A 27,923-nucleotide genomic window follows, 5' to 3' on the forward strand; every position below is an offset into this window, starting at 1 on the left:
CGTCTTGCGAGGCACCACTGTACTTTCTAAGTTTTGAGATGATTTCCAAAAAGCACTTGTGCATCATTGCAAATGCAAGGCATGCATTCCCTTTATGCATAGCCTTCCTTGCCATTGATTGATGGGATTTAGAAGCCGAGTTCAATAATAATTAAAGGACAAAAAAAAAGGAGGCCAGTTCTAATTGTTTTGAGGTTTTGATAGGAAACTTATTGAAAGTTAAAAGGCCCTCTTCTGACACATAACTGGGAGCAATTAGCTGTTGCCGCTCTCCTTGAAATCTCTGGTGCATTTTCCTGCCCCCATCAAATTCAGGCAATTCAGGGAAATAAGTCTCAACTTCATTTCTGTCACATAAAAATCCGTTGCTCTTGAGAGATCATCTGCCCCACACTCTTTGCATACTAGTATGTGAATGAATTCAGGGGAAGGTTTAATTTTTAAACATGAAAGTCAGCCCCAAATACTTAATTTAGGCACAAAACGTAGCATGCATCAGCTTTAAAGGCTTTGCAGACCATCTGTTGATTCATACATAGCCAGTATTTACACTCTTGGCCATATGGTCATACAAACATTTCATGCCTATGGTGGACATGTCACATTAAACTTGGCAAGTGGCCTTCCCCAAACTCCAAGAGGTCACAGTCTTTCATGCAACTTGCTCCACTCTTCCAGGCAGGAATCCAAATTCTCTCTTTCCAGAGTAAGACAAACAGCCTGCATTTGTTCATAATGTGTCATTTGCAGTAGTAACCATTCCACAACTGACATGCTCTAACTCTGCCTCCACCTCCACCCAGCATCCCACTCTACTCCTGTCAATCATTCTTCCACTAGGTCTTCTGTTACTTGCCTCGTATCAGATGTTACATTGCTCTCGTGGACCAACAACATATTAGAAAGATAAAAGACAGCATGAGGAAGCTCTAATGTTTTGAAAAGTAACTTGATTCCTGCTATTTTAAGACAAAGGCGGGAAATCAAGGTAGAAAAATATATTAAAGCAGGCATAGGCAAACTCGGCCCTCCAGATGTTTTGAGACTACAATTCCCATCATCCCTGACCACTGGTCCTGTTAGCTAGGGATGATGGGAGTTGTAGTCCCAAAACATCCGGAGGACTGAGTTTGCTTAAGCCTGCATTAAAGTTTAAGAAACCCACAGCAGGGCTATGGAGGGTGGTCTCAGAGACCACTCCAGGTGTGGCTTGCCGCAATACTGGGTTTGCTTTAGTCTCTCTAAATGATTTGTTTGTTTCATCTGCTCAAAACAATTTGATGCATTGTAGTCGCAAACCTACGGCTGTCACCATATTACCTCAATAAGCAAGATATACCTTTCGTTTGGCATTCTGGAAGTATTTTTTTTTTAGTACATACAGGTGTTTCGTCTCTCTTGTCATTAGCTTAATGTTGCTTACAGAGTTTCCTTGGATGTATAAACAAATTTATGATCACTGACAAGAAAAATAAATTCAGAAAGGAACTATTTTATGGGGGGAAATGCTGTATCTGTCCCTAGACATAACTTGGTGAAACATTTCATCTCAAAGAATACATTGTAGTGCAAGGGGGAATCAAACACACTTTGGACATTAGAGGACTGCAATTGTAGGCAGAATACTCTCATTTAAGAGAGTTGTTGGAGGTTGGTTTTTTTTTTTGTTTTTTTAGATCATGCATTCAGGTCTGAATCAAGCACAAGGGATGTTTTATTCCTTGCGAACAGCTTGACAGTTGGACATAACTCCCCCCCTCCCCCGAGAAGCTAAAAAGAGGCAATACTAATTTCTGTAGAACAATAGTGCAGAAATCGAAAAGCAGATATTGGAATCCACACTTCTCTAGCCTCTCTTCTGTCAGACAGCGCATTAACAGGTTCAGAAAATGTGCCTCTGGACTACATATGGTCCTATTTAGGTGAAAATGGATTCCTGGGCTCCTGGAACATGGACATTATGTGATAGGAATGCTTTCACTTTTAAAAGGTCTGCAAAAACAAAGGGAGATAAATCACATCACATTTTCAGAAGCCAAAGGATGTCTAACAGCATAACACATTCACTGGAGTAATAGCCTTTGCTCTTGTCATTCCTCCAAGTTCTTATCACTGCTATTTTTATACAGACACATCTTTAAAGGGAGAGATGATTAATAAGCACATACTGGGACCAGCATTTTCTCTCCAGTATCCAATGATAATCCACATTGATAAGTGCAAATGGATGCACGGGGGATGAGGGAGGGCGAAAATAACGCCAATGTTCATTCGGGTTCTTGGTGGCTTCTGGCAAGCTCCATGGGCAAAGTAAATGGATGGCAAATTAGAACATGATTGAGTGGCACGGGGCTGATAGTCCGGAGGTTAGCAACACAAGAACAGGCCTTTTCTGTGGTGGCTTCCCATTTGTGCAATGCTCTCCTCAGGGAGACTTGAATGATGCCTTTATGACCTATTTTTAGGCACCAGGAGAAAATGTTCCTCTTCAGCTGAATAAACAATGTATGGCCTTTAAAATATACAGGACTGACATCAGGGTGGGAGAGCTGGTATAAATTACTGGGGTTTGCTACTCTGGGTGGGGCCCCAGCGCCCAATTATCTTGCAACTATTTTATGTAATTCTTTACAAAATATGTCTTTCATGTTCAATGCACATACAATTCTGAATAACGGTTTGCAAGCTTATGGCATGCACTGAGCATTTCCGAGAATTCACAACTCTACATGAACATTCGCTTTTGCACTTTGACAGTACAACATTGCAGTGTCGTCTTATCATCTTTGTACGTTTTAGCAAGTGAACACCATGTGACTGCAACAAAGTTGTTGAATGGTACACATTATTGTGGTGCTACACATACAAGTTTGAAGTGTACAGTTAGTTCAGTAACAATCGTCTGGGTGCTTATGGAACCTCAGTTTTTGAGCTTCTCAGAAGCCAAATGATTTGGATTCCAAACGCTGAAAACCCAGAAGTAATTGCTTCTGTTTTTGAACGTGCCTCAGAAGTTGAATGGCTTTCAAGGAGTGTTTCTCCATTTTTTCAATGGATTTTGCCGACTGCCGGTTGATCCTCAGTTTTTGAATGTTTCAGAAGTCAAACGGTCTTCTGGAATGGATTATGTTTGAAAACCGAGGTTCCACTGTATTATTGATATTCACCATTGGGATCTTAATATCCCCAACAGGTACAAATACTATCTTATTATTAACATAAAAATGAGATAACACATTTATTTTATATCCCAGAGTAAGAATTTTTAGCTGGTTCACCCTTGCTGGGTGTGGTTTACTTTTCTTTCTTCACCGGGTCCCAAACTCACTCTCACCCTGTCTATGAATTTTTCATGGTACTTCATGACTCTCCTCTTTTCATTCCTATGAGAGCACCCTTACACAATTCTAACCTACCAAGATGAACACAGCTCACTGAACTATCCTAGGAAAGTCAGCAGAAAATATGTAGTTTGTCCAGCCTCATGTCAGTTGCCATATACAGATAATTGGGTTCAACTCTGTGCATCAAAAGTGTGCAAGTTTGCTACAGAATTTAAATGGCCTGGAATTTACTAGTACCTATGCGGTACTGCCTGACAACCAGCAATATGGATGACTTCAGGAAACCTGATGAACTTCAAAACACTCAATATATTCAGACAGTGGGAGTTATCTCAGTTTAGGTGCACATTTTAATAAGGTCCCTTCTGAACAAATCAGATACAATATGAAGAACCCATCAGCTTTTCTCATATGTTAACAACTCAAAGGATGAATCTTAAGCAATGAATCCGTTAGCTAGAGGGAAATGAACAAAGGGATTTTTAGATCTCCAAAATTCGTAGCCAAGAACAGACAACTTGTATGGCTCTATGGGGCTTTTTCTGCCTCAACTCAGCTGCTTGCTTGTTTTAACTCATGCATTTAGTCAGGTTATTGTACTCCTCCTTCCAGCAACTCCCACAGCCAAGCTGGTGCCAAATGTACTGCTCTGCTTTCCTTTGGAGCACATTAGTGAGGCCAGGTGGGAGGTGTTGTCATCTGGGCAGCCCATATACACAGCCCAGGCTTGCACCCCTTGAAAGATCACATTGATGCTAATGCAGCAAAAACAACATGGGAGGCAGCAGTTATGAGTTACCAGTTTCTGCAGCCACTGCGGGTGTTGCGATTCTCCAGCTGTTTGGCCTCACCCCTGAAGACAGACAGAGGCAAAAAAAAAAAAAAAAAAAAAAATTGCACCAGAGAATCATCATAAGAAGAGAAGAAGAAGGAGAGTTTGGATTTGATATCCCGCCTTTCACTCCCTTTATCCCTTTAAGGAGTCTCAAAGCGGCTATCATTCTCCTTTCCCTTCCTCCCCCACAACAAACACTCTGTGAGGTGAGTGGGGCTGAGACACTTCAAAGAAGTGTGACTGGCCCAAGGTCACCCAGCAGCTGCATGTGGAGGAGCGGAGACGCGAACCCGCTTCCCCAGATTACGAGACTACCGCTCTTAACCACTACACCACACTGGTTCCCATAAGCAAGTGAAGTTAACCCTCTTTGTGAATAAAGGTTAAAAAAAGCATTTCAAAACAGACAAGGCATCAGTCATAGTGGGCAGCATCTGGTATTAATCTTGATCATATGTGCCCACTCACCTGAGTCACTCACAATGACGCAGCAGGTGGCAGCTGCCAAACAGAATTAAATAACATTCTGAGATGGCCTATGAACCCGAGTGAGTAGCTATCAGAATGGATAGAGCTTCCTTCTTACAGCTCAGTTTCAGGCCAGACTATAAACAAGGTTTGCACAATCGAATTTTGAACCATTTCCTCCTCCTTTCCTAAGTGAAATCTTAATGTGCCATCCTTCTAAATGCCTTGTCAGTAGGTTTGTCAGCTCCTCAGCAGTACAGCCGCCACCCTGACTGATGACATTTGCGCTGACATTGTCTGCCTTCGTTGCTAGTGTAACTTCATGGTTTGTGACATTGCAATGACACAGTGGTCAGTAACCCCCCATTTTAAGTACTTATCTGCTCAGACAGCCAAGTTTTAAGACACGGCCATTAATGTCATATTTATTGCAGTGTCGTCTCCCAAAATGTTAGTGGCCTACTTTTGACTATGAAGTTTTCCCCCCTTCTGCCAATATTTATCATACAGTTTCATGGTACAATATATCTCCCAGACTGGTTTCAGATGAAAGCTTTTAATGAAAATCAGTCTGGGTGTTAACGAAAGGTGCAGTGAGTTTCTTGGCAAGAAAAATGGCTAACAAATATGATAAATAAATAAAGGCTGTGTTCATACAAACAGTTTATTTCAGGCTGTCTCCTGAGTTTAATGAAGTTTTGTTTAAAGTGTTGCAGCCCTGATATAGCGATCACACACACAAAACAACAACAACAACACTTAGCATCAGTTCATCTGACAGACTTAAAATCCTGTTGCTCTTTGCTCTTTCGTGCCATCAGATTTACATCCCTGGCATGGAGGACATGACATACATTTGGTCAAATACAAAAGGTAAGAATATATGGTGACGGTGATTATTCTTTTTCCCAGAACCCAGAATCAAGGTTGCTCACAAAAAGAGAATTCCTATAGGGAGATAAAAGGTAAAGGTAAAGGTCTCCTGAATGGTTAAGTCCAGTTAAAAGTGACTATGGGTTTGCGGTGCTCATCTCACTTCAGGCTAAGGGAGACGGCGTTTGTCGACAGATAGCTTTCCAGGTCATGTGGCCAGCAGGACTAAACTGCTACTGGTGCAGTGGAACACCGTGATGGAAGCCAGGGCACACAGAAACACCGTTTACCTTCCCATCACAGTGGCATCTATTGATCTACTTGCACTGGAGTGCTTTTGAACTGCTAGGTTGTCAGGAGCTGAGGCAGAGCAATGGGAGCTCGCCCTCACAGATTCAACTCGCTAACCTTCCGATTGGCAAGCCCAAGAGGCTCAGTGTTTCAGACCACAGTGCCACCCGCGTCCCTTTATTGGGAGAAATGAGCATGCCACACTACAGCAGTACCTCAGGTTACAGACACTTCAGGTTACAACGCTTCAGATTCCCCTAGCCCAGAAATGGTACCTCGGGTTAAGAACTTTGCTTCAGTGAGGGAACAGAAATCGTGCGGCAGTAGCGGGAGACCCCATTAGCTAAAGTGGTGCTTCAGGTTAAGAACAGTTTCAGGTTAACAACGGACCTTCAGAACAAATTAAGTCCTTAACCCGAGGGACCACTATATATGCATTTGTTGCTGAATTTTTGAGCCAACACAAAAGGGCAATACAATATTGTCGGCTTGTGTGACTTAATGGCACATCAAGCCACTGTAGCCTTCTTAAGTCTTTCATTATGAACTATTGTGATAACTGCATATAAAAATAATGGCAGAGACATGAAAACAACTACAGTGGGCTTTCATGTCACTGTGCCGAGGCAGACTAAAGATGCTATATTGAAATTGAGAAATCTGATCACTTGTAAGCCAATTTGATTATTTTTCATGGGTTAGCTCCTGATTTGGGATTGACAGCCTGAAATTAGCTCTATAAAAACTCCATTAACATCAGAAATGTAACACTCCAGTGTGCAGCTGGGGCATCCCAAAAGAAGAAGCAACATTACTAATAAAATTTTACCAGAAGAATATGTAATACTAGAATGCCAATACATTCTAATCCCATCCAACTGTCTTCAGCACATGGTAATGATGCTGTCAAATATGCAAATATAGACTGTAGTACACATAACAGCTTCATTTAACTGTACTTCAGCAGCAATTTTAAAACATTTGTATAGAACAGCGGGATTTATCCAACACATCCCCAAAGAAGTTCATTTAGATTTGTAGATCTTTTAATTTACATATCCAGTAGTATGTAAGTTAAACAATCTTTTTTCCCCCCTTCTAATTCACCATATGTTGCTTGCAAGCTTGGGTTTCCATAGCTTCACCTAACCTTAAAGGTAAAGGTACCCCTGACCATAAGGTCCAGTTACGGACGACTCTGGGGTTGCGTGCTTATCTCGCTCTATAGGCCGAGGGAGCAGCTTCTGGGTCATGTGGCCAGCATGACTAAGCCGCTTCTGGCGAACCAGTGCAGTGCACGGAAACGCCGTTTACCTTCCCACCAGAGTGGTACCTATTTAACTACTTGCACTTTTGACTTGCTTTTGAACGACTAGGTGGGCAAGAGTAAGGACCAAGCAACAGGAGCTCACCCCGCCGTGGGGATTCGAATCACCAACTTTCTGATCGGCAAGCCCCAGGCTCTGGTTTAGACCACAGCGCCACCTGCATCCCGCTCACCTAACTTTACCTGCAGCCTAAATCTGGACCATTTCATACAGCAAGGGTTTTTTTGCTGTGCCATTAGAGATAGGGAGGGATCTGGCAAAAGGCAACTTTGAAGCAAAGGCATCACTCAATCACACTCCCTAGCAATGTGTGGATTGGTCTGGAGGTCTGCTTTGGAATCTGCACACTGCTAGATCCTCTGTAAAACTTGTCCTGTGCCCAGGAAGTATTGGTTTGAGTGGTTCTGTATTTGACCTGTACTTTCTAGGCACAGGTCTGAGAGGAGTACTCCTTGCCCTGCAACTTTTGCAGTGAAAACCTGCTCTTTAGCTCTAAATTGGAATAAAGAACAATACAGTGGTGCCCCGCAAGACGAACGCCTCGCAAGACGGAAAACCCGCTAGACGAAAGGGTTTTCCGTTTTGGAGGCGCTTCGCAAAACGAATTTCCCTATGGGCTTCCTTCGCAAGACGAAAGCCCATAGGGAAATCTCTGGGACAGCGGGGAAGCGCAGCACGTCTTCCCCACTGTCCTCGGACCTCCTCTGAAGGCTGGCGGTGGGGCGGAGAGACCTCCTCCCGCTGCCAGCCTTCGGAAGGCTCCTCCGAAGGCTGGCGGTGGGGCGGAGAGACCTTCTCCCCACGCCAGCCTTCGGATGGCTGTCCTGAAGACTTGCGGTGGGAGGAGGGTTTTCTTTCCCACCGCCAACATTCAGAATGCTGTTCTGAATGTTGGCGGTGGGGAGGAAAAACCCTCCCCCCACTGCAAGCCCCGGGAACAGAGGAGAAGTGCTGCGCCCCTTCCCCTCTGTTCCCGTACCTGTCCTGAAGGCTTGCGGTGGGGAGAAAAGCCCTTCTCCGCACCGCCAGCCTGGCAAGCGGTTTCCATAGGAACACATTAATTGATTTTCAATGCATTGCTATAGGAAACCGTGCTTCGCAAGACGAAAAACTCGCAAGAAGAAAAAACTTGCGGAACGAATTAATTTCGTCTTGCGAGGCACCACTGTATGTGGGAAACCTGTTGCTGTTTGCTCTGATTGAGCACTAAAGAGCTGTTTTCCCCAGGGGAAAGCAATGAGAAAAGAAGTGGTGTGAATAGCCCTTAAGTTCCTGTGACCTCAAATTTTAACCTGTTGAGAAGTGAGAAAGATTTCCCTCTATTCAGTCTCTTAAATTTAATTAGCTTGATTTCATGAAATAAATGTTGGTGGAAGAGAGAAAAAATGGAATGAATATTTTATTTAAGTCAAGGAAGCAGGCACACTCTTTTCTATTTTTTTTATTGCAGAAGCTTGGTAAATATTTTACTAATTGTTGTTTGTAATTTATACTGCTTTAGCAATTATCTTCGCCAATTTGTCTAAATGCATATTAGGAAGTTCAGGAAGAGTTTGGACCAATTACAGCAGACTCTTCAAGCTAATTACTAGTGTGGGTGAGTAACAACGGCTGTGCTGATTTTTTTTTTACCATTCTCCATCAATTAATGATAAAAGAAACTGGGACAGCATGTGAAATGTGAAGCCGCTGCGATGTGTATCTGCAAACAATTCACAAATGGTATATCCAGTGAGACTGATACACATGACGGCTAAAATGTCCCTAGAGCTGCTGGAGGGGTTGCAGTCAGCAGGGCACTTACATTCATCTGTGGCGGGAGTGTCTACAAGTATAGTAGTAAGATTTTGAGATGAGATACTCAAAAAGATGAATGTCATACTGTATCTGGGCACTGTCAAAATGCCAAAATCAATACTGCTATTACTGGTGGTTTTTTGGGAGGTGGGGGTGGGGAATATACTATTTAAGGAGTTGGTTAGATTCATGCCAGTTGCTTCCAGACCTCTAAGAACACAATCATGGAAGAGCAATAGGACTTTTACAATAGATTTGAGGGGAACTTTGGAAAATTGCATTGAGAATCGCATGCATAAAATCCGCATTACTAAGAGACAAGCAAAACCATTTTTATTTTTTATTTTTGCAGAATGGTGTAGGGTTCCCCTCCCCAAGATTGGTAAGTCTGTCAGGACAAGGACACATCTAGCCCAATACAATGATTTGGAAAAATAATAATAATTAATGATTCAAGTGTCTTGAAATTATCATCAGATAACATTTTCCATGATGCCTTAACTTCCTTTGTTTGACAAATATGAGAATATGTTTTCTTGAATATTAAATCCACAATGAGAAATAATATTTTATTAGCTCAGCTGTCAGACCTGGAGTGATCTTTGTTATTAGTATTTCTGTTTTGTAAGTGTAGTTCAGGGTTCCTCAACCTCGGCCCTCCAAATGTTTTTGGCCTACAATTCCCATGATCCCTAGCTAGCAGGACCAGTGGTCAGGGATGCTGGGAATTGTAGTCTTAAAACATATGGAGGGCTGAGGTTGAGGAAGCCTGGTGTAGTTTATTGTAGTTATCAGCATATTATACATATTTGTATAAAAATACTGCCTTTTAAAATTATCAAAGGGGAGGGGAAATTTCACTGAATTTCTCACACGTTGGATGTGTGTGTGTTCAACTTACTTTACTTTTGAGGTAGCAGAGGAATTTAATAAGTCACCTTTTCCCATTCAGCAAATCATCTCCCTTATGAACTGCATTCTACAGCCTTCCTGGATATGCATATTTACTGAAAACCAAATGACATCCTTGCTGGGGTTTCCTATAAGCAATGCGCTTTTTGGTTTTTTCCTGGCAGCACACAACAGTACACAGTACCGGTACCTCATTTGTTTGTTTGTTTGTAGAAAAATAGCACTGCTTCCAGGAGATGACAATGGCTTGAATCAAAGGCTTTCCAATGTGCTGTTCTTCTGCCACAGATCTTAGGCCTTTGATTGCTGTCTTCCTATGCTTCAGTTAAACCCAGGGAAGACATTATGATGTAATTCCTCTCTTGGGACTTCCACAGGTCAAAAAACAGGGGTGGCAATGGAGGCTACAGAGCAATGGATGTATGCTTAATGGAAAGAAAGACTATACAGCCCCACCCCCACTTCCAGTCATCCCAGTGTCACACCCACTGGAAGAGACAGAGAAGCAGAAGCCTTTTTGTTGGGAAAGAAAACTTTTTGAGAAAGTTTTGGAGCACCCTAGAATTGATGCTTTTGAATTATGGTGGTGGAGGAGACTCTTGAGAGTCCCATGGACTGCAAGAAGATCAAACCTATCCATTCTGAAGGAAATCAGCCCTGAGTGCTCACTGGAAGGACAGATCCTGAAGCTGAGGCTCCAATACTTTGGCCACCTCATGAGAAGAGAAGACTCCCTGGAAAAGACCCTGATGTTGGGAAAGATTGAGGGCACAAGAAGAAGGGGACGACAGAGGATGGGATGGTTGGACTGTGTTCTAGAAGCTACGAACATGAGTTTGACCAAACTGCGGGAGGCAGTGGAAGACAGGTGTGCCTGGCGTGCTCTGGTCCATGGGGTCACAAAGGGTCGGACACAACTAAATGACTAAACAACAGAATTGGTAACTCCACTCACTGTGCACATGCTAAATAACCCTGTAGGCAAGCAAACATGCAATACCACCTCCCAGTACCCCGCCAGGCTGTTAATATGTCTTTAGGGAAATGCCTGGTAGATTTTTTAGATTAAGAACAGTCACAATCTGACTGTGTGATTTACAGCTATAAACAAGAAGGTGACATCACTTTGAATGATTAATGCAGAAGGGCGCGAGCGGATGTCATCTCAAACTTAATGCAGCTTTGCGGCAGTTATGAGATGACAACATGTTAGAAAACAGCACTGCTAAAATTATAACCGTGCTTCTTCCTTCCAGACTTAACACTGCAGTGATTTTGTATTATTGATGCATTCCAAAACAGTATCTCTTTTAGGACTGGCGAAGTTCAACCACTTTCCCATCAGGAAACCAAGACCATGAGATTCTGGTGATTATAATTTTTTTTTACTCTGGACTTTTAATGGTCTTAGCCTCCCTGCAGCCACCCCTCTCCAATTCAAAAATATGCATTATGTAACTTATTTAACAATATGTTAACTTAGCTTACAATGTGATAAGCCAATGCTGCTTCTTCGGGAGCTAAGCTGCTCACTTTGTGGAGTGGGGTCCTGTGCTTCTGCTCCACAGTTCTGCCCTGGTGACAAAAACAATATTTTCTGTAAGTCTTACAGCTGAGGGAATCAGGGAAGCATTTCAATGGGACTTGGTTGAGAGTGACCTTCTATCATTTCTGCCCTTGTACACACATGCACAAAGCTACCCTGTTCTTCACAGCCTTATGACATTTGTCCTTCCATAATTGTTTACAATTTAATTCACATATTCCTTTCTAATGAAGACTTCCCAGCCCACAGGAATAAATGTGATTCTACAGTGTTCAGCACCCCTTCATCTTACCACAAACCAACTCATTCTTCCCAGTTAAGCTAGAGTTTCTAAGCAGCTTTAGAACTCAATTTCCCTTTTTGCCTCCTGCTGTGCACTTTGTGCAGCAGTTTATTTCCTATCTTTAAACAATCTCTCCCTCCCTCGTCCTCTCAAGGTATTTGACATCTCAGCCGTGATCAATTGTGAGCTTGCGGGAAAAGCTTGAGAACACACACAAAGACACTAAAGCGAAGTACACAAATGGCCTGGCCACAACAACTTCTAAGCACTTGCACACAAGCTAACTTCTAAACTAATGGAGGGGGAAATTCCATATTTAGCATTTTGAGCAGCAGGATACTATATTAAAAGCCTTTCTGCTTTTGAGAAACTGTTCAGAACTGCAAACAGCGAGGAGAGATTTCATATGCAGATGCATAGCCACAAACAAGAACTTATAGGGAGCTCATTTCTGTAGATAATAATGATAATTACAATACAGTGGTACCTCGGGTTAAGTACTAAATTCATTCCGGAGGTCCGTTCTTAACCTGAAACTGTTCTTAACCTGAAGCATCACTTAAGCTAATGGGGCCTCCTGCTGCTGCCACGCCGCTGGAGCACAATTTCTGTTCTCATACCTCAGGTTACATACGCTTCAGGTTATATACGCTTCAGGTTACAGACTCCACTAACCCAGAAATAGTGCTTCAGGTTAAGAACTTTGCTTCAGGATGAGAACAGAAATCATGCGGCGGCAGCGGGAGGCCCCATTAGCTTAAGTGGTGCTTCAGGTTAAGAACAGTTTCAGGTTAAGAACAGACCTCCGGAACGAATTAAGTACTTAACCTGAGGTACCACTGTAACAAAATGATAACATATGAAAGCTTGCCTGGTCGCTTGTAACCAAAAAAAAAAGGGGGGGGGGGAGATCTAGTATGGAGATGGGTCACATACCCTCCAACAGTTCTCCAATGAAAATAGGGACATCCTATTCTACATCAAGAAGCTTCTCCCGTGTAAATTCCCATGTAAACATAAAGGTAAAGGACCCCTGGACGGTTAAGTCCAGTCAAAGGCGACTATGGGGTTGCGTCGCTCATATCGCTTTCAGACTGAGGGAATCCAATGTTTGTCCACAGACAGCTTTCCGGGTCATTTGGCCAGCATGACTAAACCGCTTCTGGTGCAATGGAACACTGTGATGGAAACTAGAGCGCACGGAAACGTCGTTTATATTCCCCTGCAGCAGTACCTATTTATGTACTTGCACTGGTGTGCTTTCAAATTGCTAGATTGGCAGGAGCTGGGACAGAGCAATGGGAGCTCACCCTGTCATGGGGACTCAAACCGCCGACCTTCTGATCGGCAAGCCCAAGAGGCTGAGTGGTTTAGACCACAGTGCCACCCGTGTCCCTCTCACGTATGATCTCAAGGCACAAAAATGTGTCATATACCTGTCACCTTGAGCCAATTACATAATTATTAATTTATTTTTATCATTGTTTTTATCATTACAGTGGTACCTCAGGTTATGTTACCTTCGGGTAATGTAATTTAAAGTTACGGACGCGGCAAACCCGGAAGTGTATACTTCCAGGTTTTGCCATGTGTGTGTGTGCAGAAGTGCTTTGTGCGCTCCGCGCGTGCACAGAAGCAGCGCTTCCGGATACAGACTTTTCAGGGTAAGTACAGACCCCCAGGACAAATTAAGTTCGTATCCAGAGGCTCCACTGTATATCCTGCCTTTTCCCCTGACAGGGACTCAAGATAGATTATGGCTGAAATATTACTTCATTCCATTTTTCTGTTGAAGGTGTTGTACATGATCCCTCCCATCACACATTTATTCTTTACAACAATCCTGTAAGGTAAATGAGGCTCAAGGTGACAGCCAATTTCAACCTCCTCTCTGGAGGCAGGTTTTTTGGGGAATATTGGGATACCAGGTGTTATGTACCGAGTTGAATAGGATCCAAAATGCAGCAGTCTGATTGGTCCCAGAACAATAGGATTCAGAATGCAGCAGTCTGATTGGTCCTAGAACAATGCAGCAGTATGATTGGTCTGCAGGAGCCACCAATCCAGCTCCAGATGGAAGTGAATCCACAACCTGATTGGCCTACAGGAGAATTCCAGAATTATATAAAGCAGATACTTTGAGGGGACTTTCATTCCTCCTCACCACTATGAGCTGAATAAAGAGCATGAAATCCACTCTTGACTCTGAGTATATTTCACCATGGATTCCCTACAGACATTTGCTGCACTAGGCATGGAAACCTTTCCAAAGGTTGTTCCCAACCTCACCACCACCAGCCTCAAATGAGTAATGTAGTTTGGCTGCTGGGTAGCAAGCTGCCATCTCAGAATTCTGCTGGTCATTCTATCCTTCATGGTCAATACATTTAACAACTTAGACTGATAATTTAATACACTGAACACAACTTTGCTTTTTTGACATTTAGAATGGAAATGGTTGTTTCAGGAATTCTACCCGCGACATGCACCTGCCCTACCTTATATCTTAAAAACACTTCAAAACTCATTGGTTCAACATTCATTTCATGCCTGAGCATATTCTATTACTATTAATTATTTTTTTGAGATACATTCTGAAGTTTCCTCTCTGTTTCTGGCTCATTTACTTTTCCTCTTCACCATCAATTAATCTACCATTTTTCTTTGTCCTTCCTCTTTCTCTTCTTTAATAATTTTATCTATTATTTATCTATTATAAAACTGTAAGTGCAGTTAACAAATGACAGAGTGGTTTGTTTTATCTCGCTTTATTGATTTGCAGTGGCGAGCAGTGTAGGCACTAAATAAGTACTATTAACAATAATATACCGTATTTATCGCTCTATAGGACGCACTTTTTCCCTTCCAAAAATTAAGGGGGAATGTATGTGCGTCCTATGGAGCGAATGCAGGCACCTTGACTTCAGCGATAGCAACGCGAAGCCTCCAAAGTGCAGAGGGAGCGCTCCCTCTGCGCTCCGGAGGCTTCGTGTTGCTTTCACTGAAGCCTGGAGTGCACACTGACCCCTCTCGCTCTCCAGGCTTCAGGGATAGCCGCCTGAAGCCTTTGGAGCGCAGCGGGTCCTCACGCTGCGCTCCAAAGGCTTTGGGTTCCTTTTGCTGAAGCCAGGAGAGTCTTGCTGTCCTGGCTTCAGCAGAGAGGGAGACCTGCGCAGCGCCCCTTCAGCGAAGCGGGAGGAGAAATGGAAGAGGCTCCGTTTCTCCTGCCGCTTCGCTGAAGGGGCACTGAGCAGAGAGGGGGAGAATTTTTTTTTTTCTGTTCTCCCCCTCCTATGATCCAGTGCGTCCTATACGGTGAAAAATACGGTGTTCTTTATTGTAATATAACTAGGCATATAACATCTATAGAAAAGAAGCCCATTCTTTTCCTTAAATAACTCAGTGTTAGAGGCATGCAACAGCTAGCTCATGGTATCTTCTGCTCTCTCTTTTGGTAACATCTGAAAATGCAAAATGTGTGATGAGGCATTATTGTGAGTTTTCCCAACAAATAAAGCAGTGGCCATTGAAGAAATGTCAGAAAATGAGACCATGACTAAGTGGGAACAAGATGTAGCAAATAATATACTGTACATATGAAGACTTGGAAGGGCACAAAGGTCTTCTTTAAATATGCATATAAGGGGAAATTGTTCTAAAGCAATGCTAAGATGATATATAACTCCACAAATAAAAGTAAAATAAATAAGAACTAAGTGTTGGATATATTGGAAGATACTATTATTGCATGCTGTGGAAGTGCAATTTGGTATATTAGGTTATGAAATCCCATATGATCCTCTACTATTATTATGAAATTATGCTGATGACTCAATAAGGAAAGAACACAAAAAAACTATTTTCATACATAGTAGCAGCAGGAGGAATGCTGTTGGCAAGGAAATGGAGGTTTCATGTAACACCCATTATTAATGAATGGATGAATAGATAAAATTTGGGAATTCACTTCAAAGTCTAAGCTGGCACATTTTTCTGACATCAAAAGATTCAGGACAAAGTTGAAATAGTTTTGTACCAAATTGGATCCCCTTTCTTGAGCACTGTCAAAAGAACTTTCTTCTCCCAAAGATGCAGTACAGCTTTGAAATGTTCTGAATTTTAAAGGACCGATTTTAGTTGGGTTTCTCCATCTTGCATTGTTTTTCAACTTACTTTATAAGCACTGAATGTGATTGGTTTTTTCATGTTCTTAAAACGTAATATTGTGACATTCAAATGCACAGTTGACCATCGAGAAAGAGAGAGAGAGAGAGAGAGATTTCAAAATCCTGCTTTTATTGTGATTCGAGGACCCGTGCCCCGCTTGGGAATAATAAAGACACTTGGACACAGGATATTAGATTAATGGGCTACAAAAGGCCACAACTTTATTGATTACAGCAAGTGAGAAGGTATTGGCTTAAGCATTGGACAACTGCAATTTTGACTCCACCCACTCGTAGAGGGGTGAGTCTGATGAGGGGTTAACCACCAGTAGGGGGAGCCTGTTGATGAAAATACAACTATAAGCTCTCCCCCGATGTCACCGGGGGTCGTGCCATGGCTCCCCGCCACACAGGGCATCAGACAGGATCCACGACCACTGGATTCCTTTAACGGAATACCCTTAATTGAAGGGGTAGGCAATGGCCACACCTTGCCCTTCCATACACCAACAACACATTCCAATGCCTAACCGCCAAATACCAAGAAAGTTGTGACGATTACTGCGAGATAGGTGAAAAAAACCAAGAGGCCGGTGCCAATTTGCCAATTGGAAAAAGCTACCAGCCCCCCCCCCCCCGGGCAAGCAGGGCAACCAACCATGGGTCCATAGCAAGGTCAAGCAAGAGGCTATGCACTAAGGGAGTGGTGGGTGGGTGACCTGTGGAAAACAGCTACGCAATGGTGGGGAGAGCTGGCGCAGCCGCATTTGAGTGGCTAAACCATACCCCCGCAGTGTGGTAGTTTGCAGATGCATGTATGTCACTTGATTTCCCTATCATTTGAATGCCCACTAATTGATTGCACCTTGCAACTGAATTACCGCAGCAATCCCTCTTGTTGTTCTGGCTTCTGAGATTCAGAATATTTTTTTTCTTGTTTTCCTCCTCCCAAAACTAGGTGTGTCTTATAGAATCATAGAATCATAGAGTTGGAATAGACCACAAGGGCCATCGAGTCCAACCCCCTGCCAAGCAGGAAACACCATCAGAGCACTCCTGACATATGGTTGTCAAGCCTCTGCTTAAAGACCTCCAAAGTAGGAGACTCCACCACACTCCTTGGCAGCAAATTCCACTGTCGAACAGCTCTTACTGTCAGGAAGTTCTTCCTAATGTTTAGGTGGAATCTTCTTTCTTGTAGTTTGGATCCATTGCTCCGTGCCCGCTTCTCTGGAGCAGCAAAAAACAACCTTTCTCCCTCCTCTATATGACATCCTTTTATATATTTGAACATGGCTATCATATCACCCCTTAACCTCCTTCTTCTCCAGGCTAAACATGCCCAGCTCCCTTAGCCATTCCTCATAAGGCATCGTTTCCAGGCCTTTGACCATTTTGGGTGCCCTCCTCTGGACACGTTCCAGTTTGTCAGTGCCCTTCTTGAACTGTGGTGCCCAGAACTGGACACAGTACTCCAGGTGAGGTCTGACCAGAGCAGAATACAGTGGCACTATTACTTCCCTTGATCTAGATGCTATACTCCTATTGATGAGGCCCAGAATTGCATTGGCTTTTTTAGCTGCCACGTCACACAGCTCATGTCATGTTTGTGGTCAACCAAGACTCCTGGATCCTTTTCACATGTACTGCTCTCAAGCCAGATGTCCCCCATCTTGTATTTGTGCCTCTCAATTTTTTTTGCCCAAGTGCAATACTTTACATTTCTCCCTGTTAAAGTTCATCCACTGCGTACCCTTCATCTACCAGGCTTGTAATTCTGTCAAAAAACGAGATCAGGTTAGTCTGACATGACTTATTTTTCAGAAATCCATGCTGACTATTGGTGATCACAGCATTCCTTTCTAGGTGCTCACAGACTGTTTGCTTAATGATCTGCTCCAGAATCTTCCCTGGTATTGATGTCAGACTGACTGGGCGATAATTATTTGGGTCCTCTCTTTTCCCCTTTTTGAAAATAGGGACAACATTTGCCCTCCTCCAGTCTGCCGGGACTTCGCCTGTTCTCCAGGAATTCTCAAAGATGATTGCCAGTGGTTCTGAGATCACATCTGCCAGTTCTTTTAATACTCTTGGATGCAGTTCATCTGGCCCTGGAGACTTGAATACATCTAAACTAGCCAAGTATTCTTGTACTATCTCCTTAGTTATTCTGGGCTGTGTTTCCTCTGCTGAATCATTTGCTCCAAATTCTTCAGGTCGGGCACTGTTTTCTTTATCAGAGAAGACTGAGGCAAAGAAGGCATTGAGGAGTTCAGCCCTTTCTGTGTCCCCTGTTTGCATTTCACCATCTTCTCCTCTGAGTGACCCCACTGTTTCTTTGTTCTTCCTTTTGCTATGAACATACCCATAAAAGCCTTTTTTGTTGCTTTTAACCTCTCTAGCAAGCCTGAGTTCATTCTGTGCTTTAGCTTTTCTGACTTTGTGTCTACACGTGCTGGCTATTTGTTTGAATTCCTCTTTGGTGGTTTCCCCCCTTTTCCATTTTTTGTACACATTTTTTAATCTTAACTCAGTTAAAAGTTCTTTAGATAGCCACCCTGGCTTCTTTAGGCACCTTCCATGTTTCCATCTCATTGGTATTGCCTGACGTTGTGGTTTTACTATCTCCCTCTTAACAAACTCCCAGCCATCATGAACTCCCTTTCCTTTTAGTATTACTGTCCATGGGATCTCACCCAGCACTTCCCTAAGTTTTATGAAGTCGGCTTTCTTAAAGTCAAGAAATTGAGTCCTAGTATGCTTGGCTGCTCCTTTCCGCTGTATAGTAAACTTCAGAAGAGCATGATCACTCGCGCCTAATGATCCTTCCACTTCTACCCCACTAACCAGGTCATCAACATTGGTTAGGACCAGATCTAAAATGGCTGTTCCTCTTGTTGCTTCTCCCACTTTCTGGACAATGAAGTTGTCTGCAAGGCCAGTGAGGAATCTGTTTGACCTTATGCTCTTGGCTGAGTTTGACATCCAACAAATATCCGGGTAATTGAAGTCCCCCATTACTACTATCTCCCTTCCTTTTGCATGCTTGGCCATCTGTTCCAGGAAGGCATCATCTATGTCCGCCGTTTGGCTTGGGGATCTATAGTAAACTCCCACAATGAGGTCTCTGTTATTCTTCTCTCCCTTAATTTTGACCCAAATGCTCTCACTTTGGCTTTGAGGTTCTAAATCTTGGATCTCTTCACAGGTATACACATCCCAGACATATAACGCCACTCCTCCTCCTTTCTTGTCTGGTCTGTTTCTCTGAAATAGATTGTATCCCTCCATTATTACATTCCAATCGTGGGACTTATCCCACCAGGTTTCAGTGATACCTATTATGTCATATTTAGTTTGCTGTACCAAGAGCTCAAGCTCATCTTGTTTATTTCCCATACTTTGCACATTAGTGTACAGATATTGAAGTCCATTAATCATTCCCCCGTGTCTCTTATTTAAGGATTTTTTCCTCCCACCACTAGGTCTGCATGCTGTTTGCTCTATTTGGTCTATGACATTTGGATGATCATCTGCCCTGCAAGCTCTGATAAGCTCCTCCCACAGCTAATCACCTTACTCAACAGAAACCCTGCCCCCTCTGACCTTTGCACAGGGAGAGCAGCTAATCAGCCACAAACACACACACAAGAAAACCCTTTGGTCTGGTGCATCTTATAGAGCGAAAAATACGGTACTCAACTGATTGTACTGATATCTTAGGGTTGCAGAGGACCCTGAAGGTCCACTCCTCTAATCTAATCTTTCTGCTAACTTAAAAACAAAACAAAAAACCCACAACTTAAGCATTCCCCAACAGGTTATCCAACCTCTGCTTGAAAAACCTTCAGCACAGCCATTGGCCGTGTATGCAGTTGGCCTCATTGTCAGAGTGCTTTACCATTGCAACCATTGGTCAGCTGAAATCTATCCCAGGTATTTTAAATCCAGTATGTTAGTCCTGCCCTCTGGAGTAACAAGGGACCAGTCTTTGCACTGTTCAGAATGTGCACATCTGGTGTTTGATCTGTAATGGCTTGCTCACACAAGTCATCGGTCCTGAATTATGTATCAGGCACCTAATTACAAAAATGTATTAATGAATCATGCAGATAGTGATACAAATTCAGATGGACACCCCTGACACTCATAGGTTGATTTCCAACTGTCATACTCAAAGCAAACACATCAACATAAGTGGATTAAATTTGATTTTGGTGCATATACTTAGAGTTTGACTAACGCTGGGTATGACCCATACAGTTTTCATCTTTTATTTGTGCCCCAATGGAAAATTTATTTATTTAAAACATATTTCATCCTACCTTTCCAACAACTGGTCTTCAGAGCAATGTGTGCCCTTTGCAACTGAATCAACGTCAGCATTATTTCTGGATTATTTTATTTTATTTATTGAATTTCTATACCACCCTGTTCTGTGAACTGGCCTGAGGCCCCTGGGTATAGGGCTATATATACATTATAATGATAATAATGATGATGATGATGATGATAATAATACCTGGAGATTTCAGGGTGGTTTACAGAATAAAATCAAAATATAAAACCACAAAATACATAATGAAAATAAAAAACCAATAACCCCCCCCAAAAAAAACCCACCACATTTTAAAAGGGCATAGGATGTCAATCAAATCAACCAAAGGCCTTGTTTAAAAGGTTTAAAAGGGTTTTCTTAATCCAAATATTTATGATGTCATAATAATGTCACATGACAGACAGGTGCATTGCCATGCCCACCTGTCAAAATCCTTTGCATGGGGTTCCCAAGCTTGGGACCCACAGAGCAAGGGGCATTGAAAGCCCTTGGCTTTGAAAACCTTGGAAATATGCCTGGCAGGTGCCCCACCCATGGCACATAAACATGTGTCTCAAGCAAAATGGTAACAAATGAATTACGTATTAGAAGTAGTCAGAACTCAATGAAGAAATTGCAAAGCTTTATAACCTTCACACTCCAGGTTCCTTTATGCTTTCCCACTACCTCACAGAGCAGTAAAGTAGTACACTGAAAACAGAGTAATTCACCTCTTTTCCTCTTCTTTTTTACAACGTAAATGGTTCCACCGGCCCTGCAGAGCTTAGCGTACCAATTTATTTCATTATGAACAATTGCAGTCTCACGCTTGAGTCTACAGTTCTTTACATACTTCGATTCAAAAAGCATCTTTTATTAGCCATTAAAAGAGCTCTGCCAGATAGTAGTTTAGATCTTCTCATTGATTCATAATCTATTATGGAATTTGTCGTATGAACTGTTGCTGGGTAAAACGACACGACTGTTCATTCTTACATTTAGCGCTAACATTGTTAATGCACTTCTGTAATCTTTATTTCTGTTACAAAATAGATTTTCCTTATGAACTTTGTCAACAATGCATGTGAAAACAGAAAATACTGTAAAACTCCACTGTACACATCCAGTAACCTGTACTCTTTAGGTATATTTAATTTATTGTATGAGGTATGCCCCATTGTTCAAGATCGTCATAAGAAAGAAATATATTCATCCTACAATCAGCTTAAAAGTTGCTTTGCGGTCTTCTTTATTTAAACCATCAGTAGCCCAATTCCATCCTGGCTAATGAGAAGTCTGTCTCTCTTGTACAGGTCTGGCTTGTTCCAGAATGTTCCCCAGTGTCTCACAAATCCAAAAATCTCCTCTTGACAACCCATCTCTGTCATTTAATGGATCAATGGTCTCGTTAGACAGTAAAATTCGTGCTAAATTGCTGTTTTAGGGGGTGTTTTTCATTGTCTAGAAAGGATCAATCCATTTTCAATTACTTTCTATGGAAAAGCATGCCTTGTTTTAAGTCCGCTTTGTTTTAAAACAGGACTTCCGAAATGGATTACGGTCTTAAATCATGGTACCACTGTACTCTGGAACATCCCCATACCTCTACTGCCTTCTACAAGAAACAAGACCCACTGAGTTTAGTAGGGATTATTTCCAGGTAAGTGAGTAAAGGCTAGTAGCCTCAATGTGGGATTGAGATAGGATTTGCTTGCAACAGTCAAAGAGTGAGCTTTGCATTTTGTTACATTTGTTATAACCAACAGGGGGGGGGGTAAATTTAACCCACTCTAACTCATCCTGCATGTATCTCAATCCAGAATGCCACCCACTGAGAAAAATATGGCTGCATTTTCCAGGCCTTCAAGTTAACCAGTTTTTATACAAAGCCAAGAAAACAACATAATGTGAAGTGCATTATAGATAGCAAAGTTTTCAGAGCTGGTTCAGATGACCATTGATAAATGACACTCATATGTTGGCTGCCACAGTCCGGCAACCCTATTCAATACATTGAATAGAGAAGTGACAGTTACACAACTTGCCCAATTATGGGAAGACACCCAATTTAATCTTGAGCCAGGCTCCCTCTCCACCAATGAGAAGCAGTGACTTTGTACAACTTTTCACAAGCATCTGGTTTTCAACAAACCAACTTTCTCCTTCTTCAATTCCCAAATGTCTAGGGATGCAGATGCCATGTGTACCTCTAGGGTTCAATTTTTAGAATAAAGATATTTACAACTACAGATTAGCATCCCAAATAAAACTGCATGTTTCCAAACTGTTGTTGTGGATCCGGGGGTGGGGGGGGGGAGGAAAAAAATAAGTCAACAGAACACAAAAGTGCTCTTTTAGTAACAGTCTTATGTCATCTGCAGCAGCAAGACAGACAAAATTTGGACAAGGAAAGGTAGGAACACAGAGAAAACCAATTAATATTTTGAAAGGGGCTGATCTTACAATAGGATATGAACTGAGAAAAACATTTGAAAAATGCCACCCTTCTGAAAATTATGCATTCACTTTTGTGGATAAATGCCCTGAATATGAAATATTTTTGGTAAAGCAGAAATATCTGTGGAAAGTATTCACACATTCTTGCAAACGACTTCCCCTGCTAATCTGTGTGACCTTAAAAGTGAGATTATCATGTCTACCCAACCATACACATGAGATGTAGAGGTCTGTTAATACACAAGACTTTATGTATGTCTGCTTGTTCTTTGCCAATTTTTGAGGCCTTTTTTGGAGGGGGGGGGTCGAATTTTATTACAGCTTTTATTATCAGTCTTCTCTTGGTACAGAAGTAGAAACTTCAGGGCAATGTACATAAACAATTTGTGCATTGAAGCCAAACATTTCCCCCCCTAGAGACATTGCTAGGAATTACCTCTATGTTGTCTCCACTAATTGCTTTATGCTTTTATCCACGGTTACCAAGTCAACAGACCTTTTTATCTTTGAGAAAGATAATTAAAGGCCCAATTTTACTCTCATTCACATTGGTGTAAATCCTGATCCATGCAAGGCTGCAGGAAAAAAAATCTCCCAGGATAGACACCTAGCATAACAGAGCACAGTATAATATAGATAGTCAAAGTTCAGAAAAGCAAGCCGCAATGAAATAAACTTTAGCATTTATGTGGGCATTTCCCCATGTGGTTTCGTTATATATATTATATCTATAATACTCACCATAACCCTGTGGAGTAGGCCAGTATTATAATTTTCGTCAAATTTTGCATGGCAGTCGGGTGGCTCCCTAAGGGAGACAGTGACTTGCCTAAATTAGAAGCTTATCTCTCAACTATTATTTGAATATCAGATGTTGCAACACATAACTCGGGTCCACAATCTCTCAACCACACTGCTCCCACAGCCCCTTCTTAATGGTAGTCCGGCAACATTACTCTTCTTCTAACAGCGAATGAGAAAGAAGAAACTTGCAACTAAGAGAAATACTTTTTTGTTAAGTTTATGTATCTTAAATGATGAATTCATCTAATCCCACATTTGAAGTACACTATCAAAATCTATGCCCAGGAATTCAAATTCACAATGGTTCTGTTAAAAGAGCAAATAGAAATATTCCCCACTTAGATGTATCCACAAGGGTAGCACTGGCTAGTACTTAAACTACTGCCATATTTCTATATGCTGATGACAATATAGTGTGTGCACACTCAGAAGATGACATCCAAGCCATCCTAAATATCTTCGCAGAAGCTTATGAAAAGCTTGGTCTATCCCTCAACATCCAAAAAAACCACACAAAGTGCTGCACCAACAAGCACAAAAACAACCCCTCTGCAGTGCCACAAATCCAACTCAATGGTGCAACACTGGAAAGTATTGGTCACTACCTGGGCAGTTATCTTTCCACAAAGGCTGACACTGATGCTGAAATCCAGCATTGCCTGAGCTCTGTGAGTGCAGCTTTCTCCCCACTGAAGTGCAGTGTGTTTGAGGACTGGGACATTTGCAGGGAAACCAAAATGCTTGTTTACAAAGCTATTGTACTACCAACCTTACTGTATGCTTGTGAAACATGGACCACTTATAAATGCCATCTCCAACTCCTCAAAAGATTCCATGAATGGTGTCTCCCAAAAATTGTACATATCTCTTAGGAAGACAGGCAAACTAAGGCCAGTGCACTGGAAGAAGCAAAGATTATCAGTCTCGAAGCAATGATTCTTCAACATCAACTTTGTTGGACTGGTCATGTTGTTCGGATGTCTGATTATCATCTTCCAAAGCAACTGCTCTATTCTAAACTTAAAAATGGAAAGTGTAATGCTGGTGGTCAGCAAAAGTTTAAAAGACTTCCTTAAGGCAAATATTTTAAAAATACAGTATAAACACTGACAATAGGAAAACAGTAGCCTCCGAGCGCTCCAACTGGAGAACAGCCTTTACCAAAGGTGTCATAGACTTTGAAGACGCTCAAACTCAGAAAGAAAGGAGAAACGTTCTAAGAGGAAGGCACATTTGGCAAACCCTCACCATGATCAACTCCAGCTCGGAAACCTATGTCCCCACTGTGGAAGGACATGTGGATCCAGAATTGGCCTCCACAGTCACTTACAGACTCACTGTTAAGACCGTGATCAGGGAAGACAATCTTATTTGGCTACGAGTGCTCGCCGAAGAAGAAGATGCTACTAATATAAATCGTTATTGATTCAATGCTCTAATCTTTTGGGTTACTACATAAACCTTAAATCTCCTTGATATTTCTGCCAATAGGTTTAGATGTGAGCTTGTTGTTGTTTTTTAATCAACAGAAGAGGGGCCAGTAAAATGTATCAATCTTCTGAGTATACTCCTCAAAAGAAAGGGAAAGAGGGTACCGTATGTAAGTAAGACAAGGACAGAAAACAAGTAAAAATTCTACAAAAAATTGATAAGATATCGCTGTTGTCCCTCCTTCATGCTGGACAAGGTGTATGGCCTCTGGCTGAATTGCCAGAATGCCACTCCCCTCATCCCCACCCCAGTTGCTAGACTACAACTTCTCTCTTCACTGACTGTGGACCATGATGACTAGCATTAATGGGCACTGAATGAGCACAATGAGGATTCCAGCTCCTCCTTAAATGGTTGAATCCACCAAAACACATCACTGAACCTAAACGGCTTTCTCCATGAATGCTCTATGGCCTCTGTTATGATCCACAACTAGCAAGTGGACTTAGAGCCTCTCTTCTGAGAAGCATGAAAATGGCAGTCCCCACCTGCCCATTTCCTACTTTGCCTCAGTACCTGTAGAATGGCTGAGATGGCTTGGGAGAAGATACCAATGCAGTTTCTTTCCATGCCACCTGGAGGCAGCATGAAATGGATCCATGGAAGAGTAAGAACCATTATCAGCAATATAAGAATCAGCTGTCAAAAACATGGCATTAACGGGGGTTGCAGGGAGAAGCAAAAGCAAGAGAGTGAGGGAGAGGGAGAGAGAGAGAACATTGCTTTTCAAAGCTGTACAAAATGCCTTGAAAATCAAACAAACAGATTCAGAGTGGAGAAGCAACAGCAATTATGTTTCATGATCATGTACACAGTTGTCATGGGAAGCTGCTCTCAACTACCAAATACTCAGATTATTATTCCACACGATGAATCCCCTCTTGCACTCATTAAGGGGAGTACCAGAGTGCGAATAAAGTGAGGGAACAAGACAGCAGCTTTAAGAGGCTCCCTTCTCCCCGCCCTCAGATAAAAGACCCAGACACGCCCTGTGTGAACAAAATCTCCACCAATTGCAAACACAGCAAATAATTACAGTTTGGATTTCCAGCTGCCCATTTCACCTCAGCTTGTTCTGGCTTTGCAGCGAAGTGAAGGGGCTATTTTTATTATTATTATTTCAAGCTCTGCTGCCTCTGTATCATTAATTAACCATGCAGGAGTTAAATGGTTGCACCACCACTTCTGCTCTTTACAATGTCATTAGGCAGCCCTCCAGGAAAAAAAAAGTAGCCTCTGTAGAGCAATCTAATTAATGTGAGACAGGGCAAAACCTGCACATTACCCAGCTCTTCAAATGGTCACAGGGGATTCTGACAGGAGTATAAGTCAGTTGTATGATAGCACAAGTGTTCAAAGAATCAAGCTTCTGGAACTTGGCACATCAGAAGGACTAGAGTCGACCTGTTGTTGAGGATGCATACCTGAGAGTTTATTAAGCAAGACATTTAGGAATATTGACTTGGGCCTAATCATCTGTTCTGAGAGGATGTGAATGAATCCATTCCCGATTGCTTAAGTTTGCACTTAGGTAGGTATGGAGGTTTATATGAGGATTTATGGATTTGGGCCATACCTGCATATGTTAGTCATTTCAAGCTGGTGGGAGCTGAGGTAACAACAATCTTATATGTTTTCCTTTTTCTTCCTGTTCACCAAAAGCACTGTTTTACTCATCACAGATGATTTAGCAAGTGGCTATTTTGAAGTCCACTCCACTTCATAAATCCATTGTCCAAACATCACAGTAGAAGGTGGCATTGATTTCAACACTGGTGGTTGGTTGGTTGATTGAGGAGATGTCATAAATTCTGAAGAGAAAACTCCAACAACTTAAGCAGATCCAGTTGGTTTCAAAACATATTGTTTCACATGATCAGGTGACCACAGCTGGGTTTCACATTTGACACATTCACTAGTAAATGTGAGTGGAAGGGGGGGAAATCCTTTGGCCCCGATTCATGGCATATTTCCCCTTTTCTGTCATTAACTGGTTCAGAGCAGTGAAGACCGGTCTTCTCAACCTGATATCTTCCTGAGGCTTTGGACTACAACTCCAATAACCCTTTACCATTGATGGCGTCGTAGGCTGGAGCTGATGGGATTTGTAAAATGCACAGCACCAGGATGGGGAAAAGCTGGTCTAGACATTTGCGGCCACACTTCTAATTTTGGTATCAGGACCAGTGCAATCTGTTCTGGAAGGAGCTGCACTCGTTCTGCAGGAACTGGTTTATAGTATGGGAGTACTGGAGGATCCAATCTGTGTTTGGAGTCCCACTGGAGTGCTTAAGCCCAGCTTTGGCTAGTTTGCCACCTATGTCAATTCCTGGACCACAACAGCCTGGCTTCAGCTGTGCATACTCTAGCGACCTCCCTCTTGGAATAATACAACATGCTGTATATAGGGCTACCCCTGAAAATGGTCTGAAGGCTGCAGCTAGTGCACAATATCATCTCTAGGTTGGTAATTGGAGCAACCTGATGGGACCATGTGTCACTAAACCTGAAAGCAGCACATTGGCTGTCAGCAAGGTAGCTACCAGATTCGATTCAAGGTGTCAGGACTAGGACATAAAGTCTTAAAAGATTTAGGGTCCAAGTACCCAAAAGAGTACCACCCCCTCCAATAGAAACCATCTTGTGCCTGTGTCTATTTCATTCAGGAAGAATGTTCACCCTGATTACCAGGTATTTGATGGTTTAAAAAAACCTGTTGCTGGCAACCTTGGTATTATTATTAATAAGGGTATGTGACTGCTTTTAGGACTCCCTATTGTTTTTCAATGTCTTTATTTCATTTTATTTGCCTTTTTAATAGCTTATCTGCCACTCAGGGCTCCTGTGGGAGGAAGGGAAGGATCAAAAATTATGAAAGAAATAAAGAACTGGGTAGCCTTCCTCCAATCCCATACAAGAAACAAGAATGGTATCCGTAAGGAAAGTATGCATGTTCACACATGCAAGTCCATCACCTGATGACAAGAGTCACAGGAAAATCTGTATAGGT

The 27,923-nt window shown here is 42.2% G+C and overlaps 2 protein-coding genes and 1 long non-coding RNA gene across 3 annotated transcripts in view; 2 read left to right on the forward strand and 1 right to left on the reverse strand.

The window, feature by feature from the left end:
- Positions 1-27,923, forward strand: part of CDH10 (cadherin 10) — a 396,021-nt gene that overhangs the window by 22,096 nt on the left and 346,002 nt on the right. The gene's annotated exons all lie outside the window — the stretch shown is intronic.
- Positions 1,697-5,749, reverse strand: LOC310714494. Its single transcript, XR_014529838.1, has 2 exons — positions 4,648-5,749; positions 1,697-1,992 (listed from the first exon to the last, which is right to left on the reverse strand). It is a non-coding gene; the product is annotated as an uncharacterized lncRNA (long non-coding RNA).
- On the forward strand, positions 5,484-27,862 carry LOC310714367 (uncharacterized protein; the record flags this gene model as incomplete). Its single annotated transcript, XM_083519798.1, has 4 exons — positions 5,484-5,520; positions 8,641-8,740; positions 21,702-21,821; positions 27,735-27,862. 4 exons carry the CDS (start codon positions 5,484-5,486, stop codon positions 27,850-27,852), a joined length of 375 nt encoding a protein of 124 aa, XP_083375924.1. The 3' UTR covers positions 27,853-27,862.

This window comes from Podarcis liolepis (assembly GCF_965112155.1).
Source record: "Podarcis liolepis genome assembly, chromosome: 8".
Taxonomy (NCBI): Eukaryota; Metazoa; Chordata; class Lepidosauria; order Squamata; family Lacertidae; genus Podarcis; species Podarcis liolepis.